The sequence below is a fragment of the Hemibagrus wyckioides genome, linkage group LG16 (genome assembly GCF_019097595.1).
Source record: "Hemibagrus wyckioides isolate EC202008001 linkage group LG16, SWU_Hwy_1.0, whole genome shotgun sequence".
Taxonomy (NCBI): domain Eukaryota; kingdom Metazoa; phylum Chordata; class Actinopteri; order Siluriformes; family Bagridae; genus Hemibagrus; species Hemibagrus wyckioides.
In genome coordinates this window covers 19,578,582-19,606,485 of record NC_080725.1, presented here as the reverse complement: position 1 = coordinate 19,606,485, position 27,904 = coordinate 19,578,582, and the positions used below count along the sequence as shown (strand labels likewise).

At 43.6% G+C, this 27,904-nt stretch overlaps 2 protein-coding genes across 3 annotated transcripts in view; one reads left to right on the top strand and one right to left on the bottom strand.

Annotated features, from left to right (window-relative positions):
* The window catches only part of plpp1a (phospholipid phosphatase 1a), a 37,008-nt gene extending 36,070 nt beyond the window's left edge, over positions 1 to 938 (top strand). For both annotated transcript variants that reach the window (XM_058411982.1, XM_058411981.1), the window contains exon 7: positions 428 to 938. In XM_058411982.1, the coding sequence (XP_058267965.1) occupies positions 428 to 547 (120 nt within the window). In that variant the 3' untranslated portion in view covers positions 548 to 938. The remainder of the gene's footprint in view (positions 1 to 427) is intronic.
* mtrex (Mtr4 exosome RNA helicase) lies at positions 719 to 27,890 on the bottom strand. Its single transcript, XM_058411980.1, has 27 exons — positions 27,735 to 27,890; positions 26,624 to 26,770; positions 26,410 to 26,476; positions 26,237 to 26,299; positions 25,401 to 25,513; positions 24,877 to 25,051; positions 24,677 to 24,767; positions 24,060 to 24,184; positions 22,723 to 22,821; positions 21,999 to 22,119; positions 21,533 to 21,664; positions 20,812 to 20,891; positions 19,142 to 19,252; positions 18,961 to 19,062; positions 15,091 to 15,216; positions 11,728 to 11,878; positions 11,002 to 11,174; positions 10,785 to 10,853; positions 10,493 to 10,621; positions 10,030 to 10,140; positions 9,603 to 9,791; positions 8,285 to 8,448; positions 7,954 to 8,059; positions 3,509 to 3,565; positions 2,170 to 2,332; positions 1,273 to 1,377; positions 719 to 1,065 (listed from the first exon to the last, which is right to left on the bottom strand). Exons 1-27 carry the CDS (start codon positions 27,830 to 27,832, stop codon positions 1,013 to 1,015), a joined length of 3,120 nt encoding a protein of 1,039 aa, XP_058267963.1. The 5' UTR covers positions 27,833 to 27,890; the 3' UTR covers positions 719 to 1,012.
* Positions 27,891 to 27,904: the final 14 nt, after the last annotated feature.

Here is a 27,904-nt window from a genome sequence, read left to right as displayed (position 1 = left end):
AGGACCTTAAAGGATCTGCTGCTAACATCTTGGTACCAGATACCACAGCACACCTTCAAGGCACCTAATGGAGTCGATGCCTCGACGGGTCAGGGCTGTTTTAGCAGCAAACGGGGGAGCAACGCAATATTAGGCAGGTGGTCATAATGCTATGCCTGATCAGTGTACATACACGTCATTGCTCTTGGTGGCTAGAAATGGGAAATGCAGGCAGTGGTGGCTTGATTGGAAGGTCAGAGGTCAAGCGAGTGATACCCCTGGGGGGTTGTGTCATGGCTGTTCCTGCACTAATGTATAAGCAATAAAGCATTCTAATAGAGAAGATTTTCTACATATAGAGTCTACTATATGATCTCAGTTTTTTTTTTTACACTCTGTTCCACTTCTCCTTCTCTGACACGTTTCTCCCTTACGTTTCCTCCCTCAGGTATTCTTCGTGTCCGATTTCTTCAAGAAGCCGGCGGCCCCGCAGAAAGAGGACGAGATGGCGCACACCACTCTACAGGAGACGCCGACTAACGGAAACCACTACGACATCACTAACTGAAGCTGCAAAGGAAGCGTGGATCTGCGTCTCGCCGTTCCGGCGGCCCAGGCCGGACGTCCCGAGCGCGCCGACCGTGAGGAAGGACCACTGGGGTGGAAACCTGTGAATGTAACCCCCTTGCTTCCCCCCCACCCCCAACCTCTGCTATACCCAGAGACTCTGCGTCCCATGATGCCTTTGGGCTGCTGATGCTGCTTTCCTGTGTATGATGCTAACAGATTTGCTCCAGAATAACGAAAAATAACTCACTATACACTTTTTTTTTTTTAATTAAAATTGTATTAAAACACTATGTACAAAAAAAAAACCCCACATTATGCTATTCGAAGACAAAAGAATGGAGACGTTTTTACAGTTGTGAACCTGAACGTTAATAAATATGTTCCGTCCGCACTGTCTTCACCTCGTCTTTATGGAAAAATGAAAGGAAGGGAAGGGCATGGGAAACACAGCGGCTTCATTCATTCACAGGTAAAGACTGGCAGCAAACACGATGTCGCGCTTGATCTTGGTGATGCCTGGAGGGGAAAGAAAATTCACAAAATAATTAGAAATACGGAATTTCAGCTTTGTTTTACCCTTCTGTTTTTTTAGAACTGGACGCGGTTTAGGCGTTCAACCTTGACGTCAGTTCTTAAATCTTCACCTTAACATTTCCACGAAGAACGCTAACTATACGAGAAACACGGCTTGTGGGGTGGAAAAGAATGGGAAAGGCGTCATACCGAGAGCGAACTTGTTCTCCAGCTCCGTGTTCCCGATGGCCTTGGCCGCTTGGCACATCTGCCTGAGAAGCTCCTCCAGGCGCCTCATGCAGCGAATAATGCTGCCTAAAATCGCACAGAGAGAGAATAAAGGGAGGGTTAAAAAGGAAAGAAAGAAAGAAATTGCTCCACGTCCTCCCTATGGAGTGATAACATGCACCCGGCTCTCTCTTGCCTGATTGCATACCGAGCGAATCGAGTCACTTTCTGGCCTCGGTGCGCCTCGCTAACTCGCTGTTCATTTCCATTACATGTTGATTTCTTTTTGGATTTTTCTTGGAACAAGGCTCCCCCTTTTTTTTTTTTTTGCACCAGGGAGCAACAAACTCAACTGGAAGAGACGGGCCAGGAACTCGATCTCCTCCGCTTCTGTGTTTTCGGGTTTATCCCGTGCCTTCGCTTTAATTCATCACGCTCGTTTCATTTAAACCTCGCGGATAACGAGCCGGGTTTTTAACACGCTAGGCCTGTCAGAACTAGACGCGTGTCCATATTAAGGTATTTGTTTGACCTTCGTACAGTGAGACGCCTTGATCCTCGGCCTATAGTCCAGTCTAATAAATGGGATTTTATATCATTTCCATTTGTAGGACATTTTTAAATGTTTAGGGAAACTATTTTAGCAAAGAACCGTGTTTGTGTGTGCGCGCAAGCTCATACTGCTGGCATGGTATACAAAATAGTGGGAGAGTTATTAATGCTTATTGAATTAGGACAACACGAGACTCATCGCTGCCAAGAAAACGTCTCTGATGCCCACGCTTTTCTCAGTGGATCAGTTCCTGCAGGATTTATTTTGTTAAGCGTATTCGTAGGGCATTTATGGATGCTAACGAGAAAGAGAGAAAAATAAATCACCTTCGAAAACGTCCGTCATTTTGCAGATTTGTGAGAAGGAGGCGCCGTTGGCCCACGTGTACACCACGTCCATGAGGTGAGGACGGAACTGGTTCAGGTAGGCGTCTTCGTCCATGTCCAGCTTGGCTTCGGCGGAGATTTTCGCGATGCGCTTGGCGCATTCCTGCAAATTCGGATTAAATCAAATCCTGTTACAGTTACTGTATTGCTATAAGAGTTAAATGTTACTGAGGAGCGATGTAATAAAATTACTACATCATAACATGTAAGAGCCAATCATTTTGCAGTATGGATCACGTTCAATTCAATTTGTATAGCGCTTTTAACAACAGCTTTACAAAACATCATAAATATAGTACAAAAAGCTCAAGATCTATATTTATAGATCCCTTATGAGCAAGCCTGAGGAGACTGTGGTGAGGAAAAACTCCCTTAGATAGTAAGAGGAAGAAACCGAGAGGAACCAGACTCAAAATGGAACCTCATCCTCATTTGACACCGGAGAGCAGAATCTCTATTTATTTATTTATTTTTTAAATCAGGACTCAGTTGTGAGCACTTCCTGATCGAGTGATTAAATGTTTAGAAGATATAAATGGGCTCATCATTATAACCAGTAGAGGAACGGATTAGCTTTTGGAACTGATACAGAGTCAGCTGGAGCTTCTGTCCTGTTCGTCGTGTTCATGTACAGAAATTCGAGGCACATTTTGGATAACGATCCGTTTCATTTTTTAATTCAGATTGTGTATTGAAAGGAATGTAAACAGTAAAGAAAAATCATCAACATCTGGAATTGGGTATCGCATCACAGTATCGTAATGATGGTACATAAGTGTTTTAAAAACAAGACTAAATTGTTTCGAGGTTATTACAGTGATAAAAGTCCTGCGGCAAAGACCGCATGTGCAGAGCTGGGCCGAAAAAGCCAGAAGTCTTCCAAGGGTCCATGTGTTGTCTTGGAAATAAGGACTGACTAAAATCTGGAGCATGAATATGACCCGAATAATGCTCCCCGTCTCTGCAAACTCCTCTTCAATGTTATCTGCTTACTGACTACGTTAACTTATAACATTAACGACGGCAATACGTGAGATTTACAGCAGAGAACGACCGATTTCTCTACTGGAGCAAAACACAGACAGGTATCCAAAACTCTACGCTCTCTGCCGTAAACACGTCAGTCCAGGCACGAGCGCTGATGGGACACGGCATTTATGAATGTAAACATGTGTCAAAGAAACCCCGGGGCTGCAGAAATAAATAGTGTGTGTGTGTGTGTGTGTGTGTGAGAGAGAGAGAGAGACACAGTGTGTGTGTGTGAGATTTAGACTGTTACCTGCATCTGACGGAGAGGGCCTGCTAACTGCTCTGTAAGTTTAGGCATCTCATTAGCCTGCAGAGAGAGAGAGAGAGGAAGAAGAAGAAGAAGAAGAAGGAGATATTGAGAGAGAGAGAGAGAGAGAGAGAGAGAGAGGGGAGAAAGAGAGGGGGATAGAAAGAGGGAGAGAGGGAGGGGGTAGAGAGAGAGAGCAAAAGAGAGAGAAAGTGAAAGAGAGCAAAAGAGATGGAGCGAGAGAAAGAGAGAGCAAAAGAGAGAGAGGGAAGAAGAAGAGATAGAGAGAGAGAGAGAGAGAAAGAGTGGGGGGAGATAGAAAGAGGGAGAGAGAGCAAAAGAGAGAAAGTGAAAGAGAGCAAAAGAGATGGAGCAAGAGAAAGCGAGAGAGAGAAGGAAGGAACAACATTCATTAAAGGGAAAGAAAATAAAGTCACCCGTGGCACAAAACCCAGCGTGAGCAAGCTCACTATAAAAACACAAAATGACAACAATAAAAGGCACACAAGGAAAATAAAACACGTGTCAGTGACATCATAAATCACAGGACGTTGTGTTCCAGTAGATATCAAATGACCACGTTTCACGAGTCCCACCCTCGCGGTGCGCTGCAGCCGTACGTAGACTCGGATTTGAAGGTTTTGTTATGAGACTCGAGTCAGGCTGCGCAGAGGCCACATTTCTCAAGACGCTCGAACTCGCTTGAACCACCGGATCGTGCCGGGGGCAGATAATACTGGCCAGAGAATTCATATTTAAGTCGGAGCACTGTTTGCTGCTTCAATAAAATATCTGCTCAGAGGGTGAAACTCCAGGCTCTGCAAAAACCAACATCCAATCAGCACTCAGTCTTTTAAGCCTTAAAGGAACCATCCGGACTCAGATACTGAAGGAGCCATCAAAAAAAAAAAAACACAGGAAAGCCAACGTTCACTTACGCTAGAAGATGCAGAACTTTCATCAGAAGCTGCTGGTGAAAAATTGGAGATTTGTTTGATATCATTATAATGAGTGCTGGTCAGAATTTCTTCCACAGTGGACATGACCGGACATAATTCCTTGGTAGGATTGCTCAGAATTCTACTGAGATTGGTCAGACTTCTTCTTAGGGGAGCTGGATTGGTCAGAAATCCTTAAGCAGCAAGTGGAATTTGTCAGAATTCCTTCACAAGCAGATTTGCTCAGAAGAGTAATAGTGAAATTGGCCAGCGTAAGTGGGCGTGGTCGAGAAGGTCTGAGAGAAAGGGAAGGATTGCAGAGGAATTCTTCATATGTCGTCATCGTCTGTGGCATTGGTCTGAAGTCCTTCAAGAGTTATGTTAGGTCAGAAGGCCTGAGTAAGATGATACGAGAGAACGAGTAAGATTGGACATACGTTCATACGTCGTTGTCGTCGCCAATGGCATCGGTCAGAATTCCTTCAGGGTAGAGCAGGATTGGTCGGGAATCATTTGGAGGCTGATAGGATTCTGGATTCGTCTGAATTCCTTCTGAAGATAAAGGAAGTGATCAAAATTCCTTTAGAAGGATTTCCTTTAAGAGAACTATTTCAAGAGTGTTCAGGATTCCTTCAGGGTAGAGTAGGATTGGTGATCCATCGTTGAGAGGTGGTGGGATTGGTCAGAATTCCTTTACGGAAAGACAGGATCAGTCCTAATTTTTAAAAAAAAAAAAAAATGGTCCCATGAACACTTCCATGGAGAGAACAGGAAGTCAAAAAGCTTCGGCTTACTTCCACCAATCCTACGGCCACCAGTAACGGCACTGAGGAATCTTTCTCTGAGCCCGAAGCTGAACTACAACAAAACCTGTGCACCGTATTGTCCAGCTGAACCGATATACTGCTAGTGACTTCAGCTTTAATGGTTTGAACAGTCGGGAGGAGAAACAGTAGCGCCGGTGTGCCACAGGGGCGTAACATCTGACCTCTTACAAATGCCTGTGTTTTTTCAGCCGCAAGGACGGCCTGAGCTGCGCTTTATGCGGCGTGCGTGAGAGAGAGATGACAGGTGGAAACACTTCAGGATGACAGCTGATGGAGGAGAGAAACCAGCTGTCTCTCACACACACACTTTCCCATAATACCAAGTGAGCAAAGCCACAACACACACATGCTTGTTTCTCGATCGATTGTTTCTTAGTACAGAAAGTTACAGCTTTCTATTTATAATGAACAGAACAGAGTGAAATAAATGACTCATATGATAAGCATGTCCTTTTCCGCTACTGGAAGATGACTGGTTTTGACCTCCCAAGAGCAAATTATTATTATTATTATTATTATTATTATTATTATTATTATTATTATGATGAACACCTTTACCCTGTAGCTGGATGGTTTAATTGTATGACATTCACGTCCCTCAAATCTAAATTTCTCAGAAACGAAAAGGAAAAAGAAAATTCAGTCAATCGCCAACCTTTCCATGTCACACAGTGTGCTAAGCAGACGGCTGTAAATTCACAGAGACGGCTAGCGTGAGCGGTGTCGTCAATTACTATATAAAGAGAGCACAGTGTCATCAGAGTAACGTTTACTGAGCGAGCGCTGGCAGGAAAACGATCACTAACGCCAAGTTAATCAGGGGTTCTGAGCTCACTCGTTTAGACAGAGCTTGGGTTGCCAAATATCAGATCTCAGGATCACGAATAAAAGCGGACCGGATCGAAGTCTGGTGACGTGGACGGAACAATCGGAAAATCGATCACATATGAGGGCATATTTAGTAACTCGATTACAATAAAGATTTTAGACGTTCCTTCCGTGCAAGGTTCTTTATCCACGCACTTATTTACGGCAGACGAGCTTCTGACTCTTCTCTTCAATTCCAGCGAAACACATTGTACATCAGGGTAGTGGCTCTGTGCCTTGAAAAGTCCGTCCAATCTTCCACATGATGAGAGCTCCATGTGCGCTAGCGGCACAGCAAGAATCGTCTTAATCAAGAAAACTAATGTCCAAATATACAACTGTGTAAATGTACCATGGAGGAGGGTGGGTGCTGATCACTCTGGGCCAGCTGTAATTACAACACAGCTCAGAGAAACACCGCACAAAGCTGGATAAACAACCTATTCGTCTTTTTCCTGGTTATATAAGAGTGTTTTTACACCTATTACTCTAGTCAGTATCATGAAAAAGTGATAGCTGTTCATTTGTGGTTTGACACCGCACATAATAAAATGCACTGAATGGTCAAAACAAAAACAAACAAGCTGCACGAGGCTTAAAACTCCATTTAAAAAAAATTAGAAAAGGCAGATGGAGAAAAACAAACCGAGCGACGCCAATGCTATAAATATATAATTGGGTAATTGTATAAAAGGCAAGTTTAAAACGCTGTGTAGTGTTTATCTTTTCTCTGTCTCTTTCTCAGTGCAGTTGAACCGTACTCAGTAGTGCTCACTTGGAAGTGGGCTGAGATCACTTCCCTCGGATGCTCCAAGAACAGAGTGATCTCACCTAGAGATGAACATGTGCTGTGTTCTCACCTACCTACAGAACTGCACTGTAGGGGGAAGAACGCACTAGGATTCAACTCGAACTCTACAAACGCTGAAGATCCTGAAGGAAACGCTTTTATGGAACTTACTTCACTTCTGCACATAGTGCAGAGATACACTGATCAGCCATAACATTATGACCACTGAGAGGTGAAGTGAATAAGACTGATGATCTCCTCATCATGGCACCTGTTAGTGGGTGGGATATATTAAGCAGCAAGTCAACATTTTGTCCTCAAAGTTGATGTGTTAGAAGCAGGAAAAATGGACAAGAGTAAGGATTTGAGCGAGTTTGACGAAGGGACAAATTGTGATGGCTAGATGACTGGATCAGACTGGCTCTAGTGGTCAGTATCTATGAAAAGTATCCTTTAAATGCCTGTGGAGGCAACATACAGGACCTTAAAGGATTTGCTGCTAACATCTTGGTGCCAGATACCACAGCACACCTTCGGGGATCTAATGGAGTCCATGCCTCGATGGGTCAGTGCTGTTTTGGCAGCAAAAGGGGGACCGAAACAATATTAGGCAGGTGGTCATAATGTTATGCCTGATCGGTGTGTATATTTTATATAGCATGCCATTATCACTGCTGATATTAAATAAAATGCTTTGTTAAAACAGAAGCATCAGATAAACACATCCAGCGTGAACTGGCACTACACACAACCTGGAAGTGTTGCTGGATTACTGCACATCTCAAACGTTGACCTGTGACACATCAACCTGCTCTTCATATAAACAGCATTAAACTGTTTAATCTTGCACTGCACAACATCCTTATCCGAGATGGAAACCATATTTTCTAGGCTACACCGTGCGTCTGCGCCTTCCTGGGGATGCTGTTTATTCAGGAAATCCAGGAATGCATTCGCATTTTTTTGCGGGGTTTTACGGTAAACTGGGACTTTATGGTAAAATAAACAGAACGTGTGCATAGTTACGTTTTCCTGGAAGACAAAGCAGCTCAGTAAAGCCGTTGCCTGTTCGGCGGTCAGATCGTTGAAGAGGCCATTGAACACCATCTCGGTCAGGAGCAGCTCGTCCGCACTGAAACACACATATACGCGAGAGGATGAGATGTTTAGCAAAACTTCATCTTGTGTTTCTAATTTAAAGTACAGAAAGTGAACACAGTCAACCCTGAGCATGCAAACACTTCCATCAAGCCATCTTGTAACCTTTAAGAGACCACTAATATCTTCCTCATATATTAAAAACGTTACAAGATGGAGGGAAGCTATCGTTATAGACTGCCACGAGAGGCTGCTTCACCTGCTGATCTCGCAGGCGACCCGGCCCTTCACCTCGATGACATCTGAGGACGTGGCGAACCCGAGGCGTCTCAGCACACGCTTCCGACACTTCAGCTCGTCCATCTGCAGCACCGTGCGAGCTTTCTTCAACTCCCGCTTTGCCGATTTGATATCACCCGCAACCTGAAACACACACGGGTTACACTACACTTGCATCCCATTATTCCTGACTACACATTCAGCCAGATGTGAAGACGCTATCAAGAGGAAAATGATCTTATAGATAGATCAGACAAACTTAGAAACAGTCACGGTTTTATTTATGATTGAAAGATGGCAGACCGTAACAGTGGTCAAGCTGCACAAAGATGGTGCGCGTGAAACAGAGGTTGTGCGAGCACGCGAGTGTGCTCCATGGAGACAATAAGAGGCGTATCTGGATGTGTCGGGAGTTATATTCACCCAGTGATTTGCCTAAAGTGGCATTGCTGTGGCTCAGTGACCGCGAACATATAAAAACACATATCACACTCGCGCACACACACAAACACACTACTGACCTTCTCCTCACACGAAAACCTGCTACACGACATACTGAGATGTATGTAAAGCATAAAGGTATGTTTGGAACAGCTTTATATAAAGCAACCTCTCCTGATTTAATCTCCAGTGTAAGGTCCAGTTTCCTGCTTTTGTTTCCTCATGATGAAGGAAATCTGGAGCAGGAAATGTTGGTGCTTTCAACACGCACACAAAAACACAATGCTAGACCATCATGTGTGGCAATGAGTATCTATCTAAAAGGAGAACAAAGAACCTTTTTTTATGGTTCGAATTGATCATAAAGCCAATAATAATTTATTTCTCGTAACCTGCAAGTGTTGAAACGTCTTATACTGCACAGGTATATGTATAATACATCGAGGAGCAGGTGCTAATAAGGGTGATATTAGCCCTTAGCTCTAATTACTCCTCGCACTGCACCTCTGATCCACTAAAACTACTCGACTGGTCCCACCATCTCTCAAGGTTCTAGGTAGGTATACATCTAGACTCTTCTGTCTTCTGGCACCGAGGTGGGGGAATGAACTTCCCCTGGATGTCCGAACAGCTGAGTCACTGACCAGCTTCAAAACAGTGGATGAAGCTACCACTTCCTGAACCACTTAAACTAGCTCTTATCTAACTCAGATTTTAGGCTGATGGTATCCCTACGTCTGTGACCTACTGAACCAGTGTTAATGTATTCATTGATAAAGCGTTCTTGTACGTTGTTCTGGATGCCGAATGCCAGAAATGTAAATGTGTTATAATGCTGTAACACCCTGTCGACTCACCACTGCTTTCTTCTCACAGAGCGTGTAGACGGCCGCGAGGTTTGGGTCAGTGTGGAGGGGGTGTGTGTACATCCTGTGCTCGAAGGCCTCCACCTTCTGGATGACTTTCTTCAGCCCCGAGTCTTTAATACCCATGTCGTCGATGGGGTCTAAGAGAGGGAGACCATCAGGGAAACGTTTCTGTACCTCCTGAGAAAGAGAGAGGGAGAGAGAGAGACAGCACCTCTACATGAGTTACAAGAATCTAAATAGTGAGTAAGATCAAATGCTTAGAAGACTGATAAGAGTTCTTCATCTCCACATCAAAAAATCCTAAGCAGAACAAACATTTTTGGAAGTTATGATCCCTTGAGGATCCCTGAAAGAACCCAATTTCTAATACTACTACACACACGTAATTCTTATACAGACAGCATGTGTGTGTGACCTGTATAGATTTAAGCATGCTCTGTCGGTTGTCGTAGGGCCGCAGGTCTTTAGGGATGTAGAGCCGCACTGAGCTGATGGCGGTGAGGAGATTCAGCATGACCGGCACCACCTGATTAAACAAAAAAAATAAAATAAACAAAATAAGTGAATCACTTCATAACCGTCCATCACTCAACTATATTCCATCATCAGAAGATCCCTTCACACATCCATCCTCTTACCCAAGACACCGTTCAATTCTATTAATAAAGGTTTCTCTTTTAACCTAACAATGTGTTAAAATAGTAAACACAATTTTTGTATACAAAAATGCCATCAACCTTCTTACAGATATATATTTAGAGGCAGACACAGACCACTCCCAACTTCAAGGCACACCCACTGAGATCTATATAGTAACTTCAAAACAGATCCTTTGGATAAAAATACCTGGGTGTGTCTATGGTATATATTATCCTTACCTGCATCTCTCCTTTCTCTCCCTGTGCTGCGGGTTTGGCGGCCTCCGTCGCTGCATTTTTCACACTATCCTTACTGCAGTGTAATAAAACTTCCACTACATACAGAGGATCCAGATCACCAGAAGGGGCCTACAAACACACAGATCAGTCAAACATACCACTTATGACCGGGATTTCGGTTATTACTTGGACACTGTTACGAAGGCTTAAATACTGCATATTAATTTTCATTAAAAAGATTCAAGGTATCCACACACATTTGGCCATATAGTGCAAAATGAATGAAGCCCACCTTGACGTTTGATTTCTTGGAAAAGTTTACGACGACGCCCCAGCCAAAATCCGACTCGTCCTTTTTCACCTGTAAAAGCGAGACGTGGAAGAGGTCAGTGACGTCAGAGGTCAACCTAACAACCATCAGGCTACAGAAAAGGCAAGTCACAGATTTAGATCAGGATAGGAAATTAATTCCTTTTAACCACAGAAATAAGACATGGGTCAGAGATCACCTTGACTAGCCGGCCAGGCTGTAGGAAGGGCAGGCAGTATTTGGGTTTATGCACAAATTCTTCTATATCTTTGGCCAGCTTGGCTAACTGCTGGCGGATCTTGTAGTATGTGACCACGCTGTCCTCGTTGGGGATCTCGATGCTGTTGTACATATCCTCCAACTTCTGCATCTCTGTGGATGACGAACATTACAATAAAAACAAACAGATCAGTAACATGCTGAGGTTATGTACAAACAGTGTGTGAGGGAAAAGTGTCTGAGAACCTCTGCTCTAAATTACATGAAATTTAGTTTATTTGTATTTATCCTGATCCGGGATCATTGGGTGTGAGGCGAAAACGCACACGGATCATCACAGGGCACTAGACATACTGTATATTCACACTGCGGGGCAATTTAGAGCCACCAATACACCTTTAGAGGGAGAAAACTGAATAACCCTGAGGAAGCTACATGGGTCCAGGGGAGACCAAGCAAAACTCTACACAGACAATAACCTGAACTTTCGATCAAACCTTCTAGGATGGTAATAGAATTAAGACTGAAAAGCCGTTCAAAGACGAGTGTTATAACATCTATATGCAAAAGTAGCGCAAGCAACAGCGGTTTCAATGGAAAAGAGGCGTGGCTAGTACGCTTGAATACATCTCCATATTTACATATTCATGAGCACAAGCTCTGGAATTATTTATGACTCTCATGGAAAAAAGCGTCCGTGTCTTACTCTCCACTACACCAGGGACGGCTCTGTAGTGCTGGAACTGGTAGAAGGACTTCTCCAGCATGTACTCGGGGTTAATCTCCTCCACACGCAGCAGGTTCAGGACCATGTTATAGGTCAGGTGGAAGGCACTGTTCAGAGGGTCAGCAGAACCCTGGTAACACAGAGAGAGAGGAAAAAAGAGAATTATTTAATAATAATCATGTGATTATCCATTTTAAAAACTCTTACAAACATTCTCACGAATTTATGGTGGTCTTGTTTGAACTCCTCTGTCAGGTCTGAAGTGAGCATCCATCCATCCATCCACCCCTATTTCTATCCATCCATATATCCCTATCCATATCTTGTTTGAACTCCTGTCAGGGCTGAAGTGAGCATCCATCCATCCATCTCTATATCTATCCATCCATCTATCCATATCCATCCGCCCCTATCCATCCATCCATCCATCCATCCATATCTTGTTTGAACTCCTGTCAGGGCTGAAGTGAGCATCCATCCATCCATCCATCCATCCATCTCTATCCATCCCTATATCTATCCATCCATCTATCCATATCCATCCGCCCCTATCCATCAATCCATCCATCCATCCATCCCCATCCACCTATCCATATCTTGTTTGAACTCCTGTCAGGGCTGAAGTGAGCATCCATCCATCTCTATCCATCCCTATATCTATCCAGCCCCATCCATCTATCTATCCATATCCATCCATCCCCATTCTCCATATCCATCCAACTCCATCCATCCGTCCATCCATATCTCTATCCATCCATCCAAATTATCCATTTTTAGATGGACTGTGAAGCTCGAGAGCATAAATATATATACAAGATAACACACAAGTACAGCAGACTCACTTTTCTACAGAACCAAGTCAAAATTTAAAGTCATGGTCAACCCTTCTCTCCTTCGAACACTGACATCATCCTTTTAGTAATAGGTCACAAGCTTTAGGAGTAATGACGCAGCAAAGCATCACTTTCCCCAACGTAAAACCGTGTTAAACTTTCAATAACATGCTTTTAAATCTCCCCAGCGCGTGTAGCCGAGCATGCGCCAGCCAGATATTCAGCAGAGTTGCTTGCGTCAGCTGTCTTGCAGGATTTCTAACAACTTCTGCATGTTGGTTCCACTGGGTCTGTTCGCTGTCTCTTTTTATAAGCAAGGTAAACAGAAATATGCAAGAATTTTCCACTAGTTAAAACAGAAAATGCATTTTATTTCGATTTAACTGCATCAAACGGTGGTTTGCAATTTATTATTCCATCATTAAAACCCAAGTTTGTGCCACAAACAATCAAAAGAAATAAAGTATATTAAATTAACAAGTTAAGCAAAGTGGAATAAAACATTTTGGGTACCCCAAGCCCCCACCCCCACCCAGCCCACACTTAAATCAAAACCTCCAACCTCTTCTTGTTGTGTTGAGTTTCTGAGAAACACCTCCTCAAAGGAAAGTAAAATATAATCAGATATTTATTCAACTATACAAACCAAACTGAATCTTCCCTCAGGATTTGCATCGCCCACCAACCGGACCGGGTTTGTTTGCTCTGCGCACTCACAAACCAAGTTGACCTTTCCCTCCAGCGTTTCCTCTTCCACCCACTAGACCAAACTGAGTGCATCAGAATTCGCTCTCCAAATTAACCCCTTGCCCAAAAAAAACTTACCCAAGAACTACATCTCAAAGAAGAATTTTAAATAATGGATGATTGACCGACGAATCCAGCTCGATAAAATATTGCATTAGTTGTTGATGAATGATGAAGTAGAAACAGTTCTCAGCGGTGGGTTCGGACTTTCGGAGCCAAAAGCACAGAGATTGGCTTCGAAAGCGGCTTCGCTGGCGAGACTCCACTCAAAACAATTCGGTAACACAAACAGTCTTTTAGCGGCTCACGCACATCATAACTGTGCACGAGAAGATGAAATGCACGGACGGTGAGAACCAGCATCCGGGAAGACGGACAGGAAAGGGACGTCCAGCCGACAGGAGCCATCGATCAAACTTGATGCTGAGCGCCAGAGAGGGAGAAAAGTGGACATGCTCCTGCTGATTCATTTCAGCTTCACAGACTAGAACAAATAATCTGCATGTGAGAAAAAGTATACTCAGCGCTATAAAACACTGGCTGTGTCCCAGGGTCAGCTAATTGAGCAAGTCTTGACCGAACCGAGCGTACGGATGACGCACTAGCGGGTGGACCAGGCTCTCCAACAGGAGGGGACAGGATGGAGTGTGGACCATCATTCTCATTACATAATCACAGGAAAACTCTTACATTCTCACGAATTTATGGTGGTCTTGTTTGAACCCCTCTGTCAAGTCTGGAGCGAGCATCCATCCATCTATATTTATCTATCCATCTATATTTATCTATCCATCTATATTTATCTATCCATCCATTTCGATCCATCCATCCATCCATCCATCCCGATCCATCCATCCATCTTGAGCCACCTCTATTCACCCATCCATCCACTTCTATTCATCCATCCATCCACCTCTATTCATCCATCCCCATCCATATATCTATATCTATCCATCCATCTCTATCCATCCATCCATCCATCTCTATTCATCCATACATCCACCTCTATTCATCCATCTGTATCCATATATCTATATCTATCCATCCATCTCTATCCATCCACCTCTATTCATCCATCCCCATCCAAATATCTATATCTATCCATCTCTATCCATCCAGCCATCCATCTGCATCCATCCCTATCCATACCTCCACCCCTATTCATCCATCCCCATCCAAATATCTATATCTATCCATCCATATATCCATCTCTATCCATCCAGCCATCCATCTGCATCCATCCCTATCCATACCTCCACCTCTATTCATTCATCCCCATCCATATATCTATCCATCCATATATCCATCTCTATCTATCCATCCATCCCCATCCATATCCATCCATCCCTATCGCTATCCATATCCATACCTCCACCTCTATTCATCCATCCCCATCCATATATCTATATCTATCCATCCATATATCCATCTCCATCCATCCATCCATCCCTATCCATACCTCCACATCTATAGCCATCCATCTCTATCTATCCATCCATCCATCCATCCATCTCCATCCATATCCATACCTATTCAGCCATATCCATCCATCCATCCATCCATGGTTAAATCCATATACACAGTACTTTCCATAATTGATCAAGCTGGAAATTACATGGACTTTAAAAAAGGTACACGTTATAACAAAATGAAAAATCAACAGTTTACAAAATTATTTAAAGGGAAGAAAGTTCAAAACAGCTTCTCAGAAAAAGGAAACTCACTAATTGGGAACAGAACTGAAGACCTTGGCCATTTTTACCTTTAACAGCTGCTTCCCCACAGCTGGACTCATCTTCTCGTCCACCATAAAGATGACGATTCCTCTCTCGTCCATCCCTCTCCTCCCGGCTCGGCCCGACATCTGGATGTACTCTCCTGAGCTGATCTGATAACAGGCACACAGGAACAGGCATTAAACGTGTTTTTGATCGAAATATTCTGAAAAAGAAAATATGAATGGTTACATGGTGATGTAATCTACTTGGTTCTGAAGCAACCTGATCATCGAGAAAGTACCAGCCCAATGCACGAACACACATTTAACTGGTCAGTTCTACTAGAATTCGCACAAATTCAACACTGGCCACTTTATTAGGAACACCCACGCAATTGTCTAAAGAGCCAATCGTGTGCAAGTGGTGCAATGCAGCTAGAGGTCAAGAGCTTCAGTTCACATCAACTATCAGAATGAGGAGGATCACCTGGAGGATGAGAAAGGAGAATAACCGGACTAATTCAAGCTGACAGAAAGACTACTGTAACTCAAACAGTGAGGAGAAAAGCATCTCGTCAAACCACATCGAGTCAGCAAAAAAACAGGAATCTGGACCTACAGTGGTCACACCTTAGACATTTGATTGGGAAAAACATCATTGCCTGGTTTGACAGATCTCAATGTATGCTGTGACATGCAGGTAACAGGGTCAGAATTTGGCACCAACAGCATGGTGATGTAATGAGAATGATTTCTTGGCACACAGAACGAAGTACCAACTAAGCATCAGCCTATATGAGCATCATCACTGACGACTTGCATTTGTTACTTACTACGGCTACATCAAGTTGACCAGTATATCAAAAGAAGGTTTCAAACATGTATGTTACGTTACGACTAAGGTCAGTGCTGTAAGCCTTGTTTGGATTTTGTCTTGCTTCGCTTGGCAAACGAGTAACAGTAAAATACAACACCGTGTGAATAAAACGTTTGGACCATTGCATATGAACGCTCTGCATTCTGCATAACCGAGTACATCATCACGTTAAGACAGCCAAAAAAACCAAGGCAAACATTTCTCAGTGCAGCAACTTCACTCTCCATCAAGCACATCTGCTCTTGCTCCAGGACCCCAGCACAGATAAGTGAAAGTGAAGCGAGGTCAGGAGCAGTTGGCCAAACGTGAATTCGGTCTGATGTTTTCCCGAACTGACTCCCGGCCGTCCAGTTGGAAACGATTTTGCACACTTAGTCATGACCATCTGGCTTCGATTGAGCCCTTTCCTTATAGATATCGACACAGGAAACAAATGCAGCACCGCTGACTGGAACATGACCATGTGCATTTCACAACTGCTCATCGTGTAGATTTAAGGAAAATCCGAGATGGCATCTTTTTACAGTAGCGGCTACTAAACCTAGTGCTCCTACGTTTCTGAGTATGATCTTTCAGCTGGATTTAGAGCACAGACCATCATCAACCACATTAATCTATAATAACCATGCAACACCAACAATGCATACACCACCAGTCAAAAGTTTGGACACTCCTTCTAATTCCATGGTCTTTCCTGATGTTTATTTCTTTCTACATTGTAAAACAATGCTGAAGGCGGCCGAAATCCACAATAATGTCCTTTGAACAGTTGATATTGAGATATGTCTGCTACTGATGCTCTGTAAAGCCTTCATAACGGCTCTAATCTGAGGTGCTGTTAATTGGTGATTTCTGAGGCTGGTCACTCTAAATGAACTTCTCCTCTGCAGCAGAGGTCAGTTTTGGTCTTGCTTTACTGGGATGGTCTTCATGTGAGCCAGTTTCATCATGGTGCTTGATGGGTTTTGCAAATGCACTTGACAATACTGTTCTTGCAAGAACTATTCCAGAACACCTGACCTTCGTGTCTTAAAATAACAACTGACTGTTTTTTGTTGTCGTTACATATGGATTACTTAAGTCCATGTGTGTTATTTCATAGTTTTGAAATCTCCAGTATTGTTCTAGAATGTAGAAAATAAATCCCTAAACAAAAAACACTGAATTAAAAGGTGTGTCCAAACTTTTGACTGGTAGTGTACATCTATATGCTAAGTCGATCCACCTTGGATGAGCATCATCATCGATCTACAAGATCCATCCACTCATCTACACTCATGAATCCATCTAGAGCATCCACCCATTTAACTACAACATCCATCATTGAACCTATTTACAAAATCTAGATCTATCTATCCATCCATCCATCCTCGAACCTATCTATAGAATCTACCAAGTATCTGCAAGATGAAACCCACTATCTATGCATCCGTCTATAGTCTCCACACATCATCTACAAAAATGCTTCCATCAATTGTAAGGAGTCAACAAGTCAACAATCATCGCTCATGCTTTTTTACCCCGATTCTGTGTAGACTGGTGTGTGTGTGTGTGTGTGTGTAAACCCCGGGGGAAGATCAGCAGTTTGTGAAATACTCAAACCAGCTCATCTGGCACCAACAACGAGGCTACAAGTCAGAAAAATCCCACTTGTTTGATGTGAACCTTCATCTGCATTATTTAATGCATTCTGCCATGATTGGCAAACAAGATAATTGCATAAATCCTATTAAAGTGGGCAGCGATCTATCCATCTAGATAGGTATCCAAGTGTGAAGAGAGAGAGAGAATCTCGGATCTGTAGTAACTCCATGTTTGTCTTTCGGTGCCTCTTGTATACCACACTGCTCTAGTAATTGTACTTTAGGGCCTCGGAGCTTTAAATCCTCTCCGTTTAAAAACCCTGAGCAGCCTGGGGATCCAGAGGAGACATGGCAGCGAGTTTCTGCTTTCTTGCACTCGGATTCATTTCACACAGAGATTCCAGATGTTCTTCACAAAGCGTTTTGGATGGCAGCGTCCTATGAGCCTCGTGCCAGAACGGAGAGGCCAAGCGCTTTTCTTTTTCCCCCTCCGTAAATTTTAAATTCCAACAGCTCGAGTCATTCAGACAAACAACACGTGGCCATTTGGAGAGTTATTGAAAAAGAAAAATAAAGTTCGCTTTCGAAAAACAGATTTGTTAAGAGGGTACTGATTTTTAAAATGGATAAACCCTAATTACATTAGGGTTTTCTTATTCTGGTATGCAGTCACCCCCCCAAAAGTTGTATACTATAATCAGACCTACACTGACCACGTCTCTGTATTTGCCCTTTACTACCACCACAATGCTATTTAATCTCTAAGATCTAATATTAATTAGGCCGCCTTAATAATCTATGGACAAATGCAAAGTACCACAATGTCTCAGGTGATTTAAAAGGTGTGTGTGTGTTTGAGCCATAACATTATGACCATTAAGACTGATGATCTCCATCATGACACCTGTTAGTGGGTGGGATATATTAGGCAGCAAGTGAACATTTTGTCCTCAAAGTTGGTGTGTTAGAAGCAGGAAACATGGACAATTTGACAGTCTGACGAAGGGCCAAATCGTGATGGCTAGACCACTGGATCACTGATCTCTAAAACTGCAGCTCTTGTGGGGTGTTTCCGGTCTGCAGTGGTCAGTATCCATCAAAAGTGGTCTGAGGAAGGAAGAGTGGTGAACCGGCGACAGGGTCATGGGCGGTCAAGGCTCATTGACGCACGTGGGGAGTGAAGGCTGGGCTGTGTGCTCCCTACTGTTGCTCAAACTGCTAAAGATGTTAATGCTGGATCTGACAGAAAGGTGTCAGAATACACAGTGCATGACGGGTCAGCAAAACAGGGGCCAACACGGGTGGCCTGATTGGTGAATATACTTTTATATATCTTTTGGCGACCAAATGTAGCTACAAAAACATACTTAGTAACCTTGTGGGACCTGTCTGGAGGTTTATTACACTTTTTACACAAAATCTGCAGTGTGTGTGTGTGTCTGTGTGCATAAATACCCAGCGGAAGTCCTTGCCGTCGAACTTGCGAGCGCTGGTGAAGAGCACGGTGCGAGCAGGCATGTTGATCCCCATAGCAAAGGTCTCGGTTGCAAACAAGGCCTGAAGGAAAAAAGAAGAGACAAATATTGAAATATTTACAAGTAATGAAATTAAACATGTTTGAATGAAGGAGTCTGACCTTGAGTAGTCCCTCAGAGAAGAGAATCTCAATGGTCTCCTTCAGGATGGGCAGCAGTCCGCCATGATGGATCCCGATTCCTCTCTTCAGTAGAGGCAGAACATGCTCCACCTACACACACACACAGAGCCTAGCATTACTAGTGTGACTCTGGTATACGCTAAACCTACCTCTGTGAAATCATTATCCTTTTCCAAACAAAACCTGCACTAACTGTTACTCCACACGGTCCCCTAAGACAACTGTGATGGACAGATCATGACTCCCCCTCCCTTTACGGGTGAAAAAAATAAAACAAACGATATTTGTTAAGAAGATAGGAATGCTGAACGTCCTCGCTTTCTGTGCCACATCATTTCCCAACACATCTCGAATCAGGTACACGATGGAAAAGGCTACAGATGTTCTAATAAAGGTGATGGAAACAAACCTCTGACACACTTTTCATTTCGTTGTGTTGCTTGTTTTCGGGAATAATTACGACAGATGGAAACTCGCACATCCCTCCGTGACTTTTTGGATGTGGATTCGAACTGTTAAAGCAGCTGTGTTACGACACAAACTTAATCCCAGCTGAGGGACAGATGAACTTCGTACAAAAAGAGAAGTTAAAAGCAAATCTGGACGAGCTGCCGTGACTCAATCCTGCAGCATTGGAGTGTTGCAACAAACTGATCGGAGCCAGAAGTGCGAGAGGGTTAGAAAAAGGAGAGAGGAGCGAGAACCCGGGGATGAAGGAGAGCAAAAAAAGCATTACGGAGCTTTTACGAGGCTGTTAAAGCTAATTCGGTTCAACGCCGCATGATGTTTGTTTTTGTGTTTTATGATAAGCGGTTTAGGTTTAGGGGTCATTTTCAAGGTAGTAACGAAAACAGAAAGCACAGCAGCTCTCGCATTCTAATAAACCGACTTTCACTAAATACACGATCGAGAAACCATTTAGAAAAACAATCTGTCGATTTTAATCTTGGACGCAGAACAATCCAAACAGCTTAACGTTGGACAAATATAAAGTGGTGTTTTTTTTGTTTTGACTGAAATGAATAAATGATGTGGGAACAAGTGACATTACTCCTTTTTTTAGTTAAAAGTCTTGAGAACACTGTTGCTAGGCAACTGCTCAAAAACAGACACTCGGCTTGAGCAATTGGAGACTGAAGCAAATTATTTAGTAGTTCAGCGCTTAAAAGGCACAGTGTTCATGAAGTCAGTCGGAATTGTTGAGAAGGTTTCTGTAACCCTGCGGTCACCCTAGTGAGCTACAGGATGCTTGCATTTTGTCTTAGATGGGCTCACTTTGGGAACTGTTAGCATATACACCGACCAGGCATAACATCATGACCACGTGCCTGATAGTGTGTTGCTCCTACCCGGTCATGCACCATGTATTCTTTCTACACCTTTCTATCAGAACCAGCATTGGATTGGATCGGATCACACGGGCCAGCCTTTGCTCCCCATGCACATCAGTGAGCCTTGACCACCCATGACCCTGTCGCCGGTTCACCACTGTTCCTTCCTCAAACCACTTTTGATAGATACTGACCACTGCAGACCGGGAACACCACCACAAGAGCTGCAGTTTTGGAGATGCTCCGATTCAGTGGTCTAGCCATCACACTTTGGCCCACTGGGTATGTGTGTACAAGTGTGTGTGTGTGCCTCCTGACCTGTGGCAGCTTTTTATCCTCATCTGACAGACAGTCGATGGCGTTGCTGAACACCTCCTCCACCAGTTTCTTCTCATCATCTGCAGACACGAAAAGAGAGACGTCACACTGTTATAGTTCTGTGATGCACCTCTGTAATGTTTGGGAATCAATATTTCACCACAATGTAAACTAAGAGACTTTCCGGCTGTGGGGAATATTCTCATCTTAGCTTTATTTCCTCTATATGACCCAAGGAATGCTTCAATGTTTGTTTGTTCTTTATCCTCTCAGGTGTGATGGATACCATGCATAAACACGACGGTTTTCTTTCCACGCTCACTCACAAGCATGACTCAATAAATGCCCAGAGCCAGACTCCTGAACACTACCCTCCAGCCACTGGGCTGCTTTGTGGTGAGAAGCAGAAACTGCACATGTGATTTTGTTTAGAAGCAGCCTCGTTCCTTATTCATAACAGATTATAATGCCATTTTTTAATGCAGTCCTTCTAACCGAACGCTACTGTCGTTATTTTGGAGCGGGCTTTATAAAATTTATAAGCTTGGATTATTCTTGGCAACACGAAGCATCTTTATTAGGATTTAACGAGCCTTTCCTATTATCCGTCGTCAAACAACATCGATTTTAACTTTTTTTTTTTCCATTACTCAATACAGGAGCAGCTCAAGGAGATCCCTGAGGTAGCTGTGTTGATAAATTATATGCTCTCCTGTGATACCTGTATTGAAGTCGAGTTTGGACACTTGGAGAGCGTACGCCTCACATTCCTTCTTACTGAAGCTGAAGATGATGACCGGTTGGAAGTTCCTCTCCATGATCATCTTTACTATCTTGAACACGTTGGATGGTCCTGAGGATAAAGGAAAAAAAAAAAGAAAAGCTGTCTATAAACACATAGGACCTCAATGTGGACCGTTACACGTTTTTAATAGAAAGGGCAACCCGAAAAATCGGCTTTACAGCAGCAAAGAGTAAGTAGCCGCAAAAAGTAAGGAATATAATTATTTCAAATCAGCTGCTACTTTATTAAATCGTATAGAAAATAAACACCTTCTGACCAATCAGGTTCAAGAAGCACCGTAGTGCAAGCAATTATATTTTGCATAAAAAAGGAATACAATGCTCCTGAGCCCTAGACAGATCTCATCCATTATTAAGAGCTAACATGATGCTTGAAACCTCACCCTTGGTCCCTCCTCTTCGTCCTTTAGGGTCCCATTTTCCTCCGCCCCCGCTCGCTCCAGAGTCTCCAGCATCCCGGAGAACCTGCATGGCTGTGTTGAAGTTATCCTCCCTGAATTCACCCTAATACAGAACACACACACACAATGATCTCTACAGTGCTATAAACAAGGAAAAAAATCTAAAGGCCTGCTTTCTCTCAGAGCTCACAGAAGGAGCTGCAATATGATCCATGTTCTCATTACCGCATTGCTGTAGTGTCCTCTGCAGCACTGACCGAATGATTGGAAGCGATCGTATTAACACACAGTGAGACTTTATCCAATTGACATACTGCAGAAAATTTTATCAGCAGATAGAGTCTCACTTAAGAGGAGGGATTGGTCAAGGCTGGCGATTGGCTAGTAATTTGGATCTGGATTAAAGGAGTGGCAGATTTGGCAACCTTGTTAGTAACTAAATAGTCAAATGTGATGAGCGAGGACGCTTTCAAGACACCAGGTGCGAATGACCATGTCTCGGTTGTCCACTGGTGATCAGATCACTTGAGACGGATGTTTATATAAAGTCCGAACAAGGCCCATGAGACACTAAAAGAAGGGGTCGGGTTCGGTAATGCGACCCGTTATCCCGTCAGAAATACGCTTAGGCCGAATGCAGAGTCATAGTTTTACTGAATAATTAAACAGAAAGGACATGAGGTGTCTGTGGAGATGCTTGGCTTACGTTCTCGTCCACGACCAGGTGAAGTCCGTCGCCACCTGCTGGAAAGATGTAGTGCTGCAGTGGAGTGGGTCGGTAGTCTGTGTACACCACGTGGCAGGGCTGCACTCGGAGGAAAAAATTACAACCAGTTTATTAAAATAAAAAGGTTCAGGCTTATGACACCATATGGTGCATTATATCCTTGTACTTCCATAATTGACTAATATGGTCAGCGAAAAGTTCAATTACTTATTTCTCAGGAATACAACACGTATCTACGTTATATGGCCAAAAGTTTGTGGACACATGACTATAACACAATTATGTAGTTCCTCCCCAAAGATTTGCCACGGTCATGTGTCCACAAACTTTTGGCCATATCACGGATACATGCTGTATTCCAGGTTTTTGTATGGTGTTTTATGCTTTACAATCTCCCTTCACCGGCTCAGACCTGTTCTAGCATGATGATGCCTCTGAGCACAAAGCGATATCCATGAAGATATGGTTTGTCAAGGTTTCATCAAGTGGAAGAACTCGAGTGTCCTTGCACAGAGCCCTGACTCTGACTCAACCCCACTGAACACCTTCAGGATGAACTGGAACACACCCCAAACATCTGAATGACAGATCTAGTGAAAAGCCTTTACAGAAGAGCTGAGCTTATTATTCAAGCAAAAGTGGGAATAAATCTGGAACGGGATGTTCAACAAGCTCATGTGTGTGATGGTCATTTGCCCATATTTTGTACATTACGCCTTAATATTGCAGTTTTACCTTACAGGACAGTGAAATATTACACAGATCAGGCATAACATTATGACCACGTGCCTAATATTGTGTTGGTACCCCCTTATGCTGCCAAAACAGCCCTGACCCGTCCTGCACTGTGTATTCTGACACCTTTCTATCAGAACCAGCATTAATTTCAACAGTAGCTCGTCTGTTGGATCGGATCACACGGGCCAGCCTTCTCTCCCCACGTCCATCAATGATCCTTGACCGCCCATGACCCTGTCACCGGTTCACCACTGTTCCTTCCTTGGACCACTTTTGATAGATACTGACCACTGCAGACCGGAAACACCCCACAAGAGCTGCAGTTTTGGAGATGCTCTGATCCAGTGGTCTAGCCAGCACAATTTGGCCCTTCGTCAAACTCGCTCAAATCCTTACACTTGTCCATTTTTCCTGCTTCTAACATCAACTTTGAGGAAAAAATGTTTACTTCCTGCCTAATATATCCCACCCACTAACAGGTGCCATGATGAGGAGATCATCAGTTTTATTCGCGGCACCTGTAACTGGTCATAATGTTATGCCTGATGGGTGTATACACAATCTGAAAACGTTAGTACCTGTGTGTGCAGGTGACAGATCCACTCAGCAAACTGCCGGGCGTTGGGGATGGTGGCTGACAGAAAGACGTAATGTACGTTATCAGGAAGAAGGATGATGGTCTCCTCCCACACCACACCACGCTCTGCAAATGAAAAGGAAGATACCTTAATCAGCAAAGCCTTCTGGGTAAGCTGTTCCTAACATCTACAGCAACTTCTGCATAATGGTTCATCATAATGGTCACATACTTCACGTAAGCTGATGTAGAAACGGAAGAGAGAGCGAGGACAGATAGATATCAAGAGACAGAGAGATATACAGAGAGAGAGAGAGACAGACAGATATACAGAGAGAGAAAGAGAGACAGGCAGACAGACAGATATACAGAGAGAGAGAGAGAGAGAGAGAGAGAGAGAGACCGAGAGACAGACAGACAGAATGACAGTAAGAGAGTTAGAGAGAGAGTTAGTTAAAGAGAGAGAGAGAGAGAGTCAAAGAGAGAGAGAGAGAGAGAGAGATAGTTAGAGAGAGAGAGTTAGTTAAAGAGAGAGAGAGAGAGAGAGAGAGAGAGAGAGAGAGAGAGAGAGTTAAAGAGAGAGAGAGGATTGATTATAAATTATTTACGGTCACTGACCCGAGTCCCTCATGTAATGGATCTCGTCGAATACGACCCAGGCCACTTCACGCATGACCTCTGACCCCCGGTACAGCATGCTCCTCAAAATCTGTAACAAATCAAAGGAGGATGTGTTTCGATTCACACTGCTGCATATTCAAGAACATACTGCCATCTGTGTGTGTGTGTGTGTGTGTGTGTGTGAATGCGAGGTGTACCTCGGTGGTCATGACGAGGCAGGAGGCAGTGGGGTTGATGGTCACATCTCCGGTCATCAGTCCCACGTCCTGGAACTCCTCGTACATCTCTCTGTATTTCTGGTTACTCAGAGCTTTGATGGGGCTGGTGAAGATCACTCGCTGCTTCTCCCTCAGAGCCAGAGCAATGGCGTACCTACACAGACACAGACACACACAGACACACACACACACACAGAGACACACACACAGACACACACACACAGACACACACACACAGACACACACAGAAGGTTTCAGACTCACTGCAACACCAGAACACAAGGTTTTATTGTTAGTACAAGAAACACTTGATCTGGAATGTGTTTAAGATGTTAGAAGGTTGTGAGTTTGAACCCCAGGTCCACCAAGCTGCCTCTGCCGGGCCCCTGAGCAAGGCCCCTAACCCCTATATTGCTCAGTTGCTAGTGGTTCAGGATAGGGGTGTCTGCCTTTTAATATAAAAAGTAAAGGAAGAAATCAGAGGCAGGTTGTTTTAAACTCACTCGGCACACACGGTTTTCCCAGCCGAGGTGTGAGCGGAGACGAGGACAGACTGGTTGTTATCGATGCACAGGATGGCCTCGCGCTGAAAGGGGTCAAGAATGAACGGGTATTCCTGTGGGGAACAGAGAGGTTACCATTGTTTATTGACCCTTCGTATATTTGTCTTTTAACCAGCACAAGCTGATGGCTAGTCTTCCAGACTTCCAGGCAAAATAAACCACCAGGGATAAATATAGAAATGATTCTGGTCTGCAAGTGCTTCATTTTATCAGACATATACACCAATCAGGCATAACATTATGACCACTGAGACATGAGGAAATAATCAGTGTTATTCACTTCATGGCACCTGTTAGTGGGTGGGATATATTTGGCAGCAAGTGAACATTTTGTCCTCAAAGTTGATGTTAGAAGCAGGAAAAATGGACAAGCGTAAGGATTTGAGTGAGTTTGACGAAGGGACAAATTGTGATGTCTAGACCACTGGATCAGAGCATCTCCAAAACTGCAGCTCTTGTGGGGTGTTCCCGGTCTGCAATGGTCAGTATCTATTAAAAGTGGTCCAAGGAAGGAACAGTGGTGAACCGGTGACGGGGTCATGGGCGGTCAAGGCTCAAAGCCAACAGACGAGCTACTGTTGCTCAAATCGCTGAAGAAGTGAATGCTGGTTCTGATAGAAAGGTGTCAGGATACACAGTGCAGGACGGGTCAGCAAAAGGGGGACCAACACAATATTAGGCAGGTGGTCATAATGTTTATGCCTGATCAGTGTGTGTATTTATATAAAACAACATTGTTAGTTAATGCGTTAACAAAATGAACAGTAGTTAAATACCTTGGCTGCTTTTCCTACTCGTGGTTTCAGTGGTGTGTATTCCTGATCTGCAGGCAGCGCCACCTACACACGAGTTCAGAAAAAAAGACCAGCAACATACACACAATTTACACACACCATGATTGTGTAACACGTCTTTAAAAAGAGCTTGTCGTGTGTGTGTGTGTGTGTACCTCATGTGTGCAGCCCTCCACCGTCTCAACCTGCTCCACTTTGACTTTAGGCATCAAGTCTGCAAGACTACAAGATCATACAGAAATATTTCCTTTATAAAATAAATTCCTCTATACAAAATGCATGTAAATGAGTAAATAGACAAACACACTTCACACACACTCGCTTCAGCTTTAATAAACAGTATGAATCTCTCAGACGCTGCACGCTTACTTGATCTCCTCCGTTGACACCGTCTCCAGCCTGGCCTTTTTACCGAAGGAAACCTCGTCACTGCCATCGTTCTCCGCCTCTCGTTTCGTCTTTACCCCAGACGAGGACGAGTCGGTCTTTTCTCTGTCTTGTGTGCCGACTGTTTTCCTGAACAAAGTAAGAAATACAAAAGGAAACACTTTAGCAAGAAACAGAGAGACAGACTGTTCTCCCGTCCTGGGTGTACAGTACTTTCATTTTGGACTTTAATCCTGCTTCCTCAGATTTATTTCATTAGAATTCAACCAGGAAAGTCAGTAAAGGTATTAAATAATCCAAAGAAGGCTGAACATGATTTGTTAGCAGTGATGGGAACTCAGACACCAGAGTCAGATAATTTGGCTCACTGAAGAAGAATCGACTCTTTCAGCTCCTTTTAAAAAGGCTTCCACTGTCATCTTCTGATTCAATTAAACTTAGAGTACAGATAAACACTCACGTCCGAGTGGACTAAAAGAGTCGGTACAACTAAACTAAAAGAGTCGGTACAACTAAACTAAAAGAGTCGGTACAACTAAACTAAAAGAGTCGGTACAACTAAACTAAAAGAGTCGGTACAACTAAACTAAGAGAGTCAACTAAACTAAGAGAGTCGGTACAACTAAACTAAGAGAGTCAACTAAACTAAGAGAGTCGGTACAACTAAACTAAAAGAGTCGGCACAACTAATATAGTATGTACAACCAAAAGAATCGGCACAACTAATAGAGTCGGTGCAACTAAGAGTCGATACAACTAAAAGAGCCGGCTCAACTAAAAGACTCGGTCCAAAAGAGTCGGTTCATTAGCGAAAGACTCATTTCTGGAATAGAAACCAAGTAGACCTTGATGAAGAATCGATGTAGTTTCCAAAAACGACCGCCTTTTGCCAAATATGTTCTGCTCCTTAATCACTACACGCCTTTACTAGCTGGTAAAACTAACTAAGCTAATAAACTTGGCGCGATAACGTTACCGTGGTAGACAGCTTGCTAACGCGTGCGCTAGCCGGCTCTGCACCTAAACACGTATATCACAAAATAATACTGAACGTTTGGCTTTAATCCAGCGTTTATACAGAATAAAGACACACCCGGTCCGAGCCTCGGTCTTAGAGCTGGTTTTTTTACTAGAAGTCGTCGGTTCCTCGTCAAAAACGCTGAACAAATCGTCTCCGAAGGCGTCCGCCATGTTTCCCCCCCACGAGAAGATACAAATCCCACAATGCTGTGCGCGCGTGCGGCGGAAAAAAAGTTCAGTGTG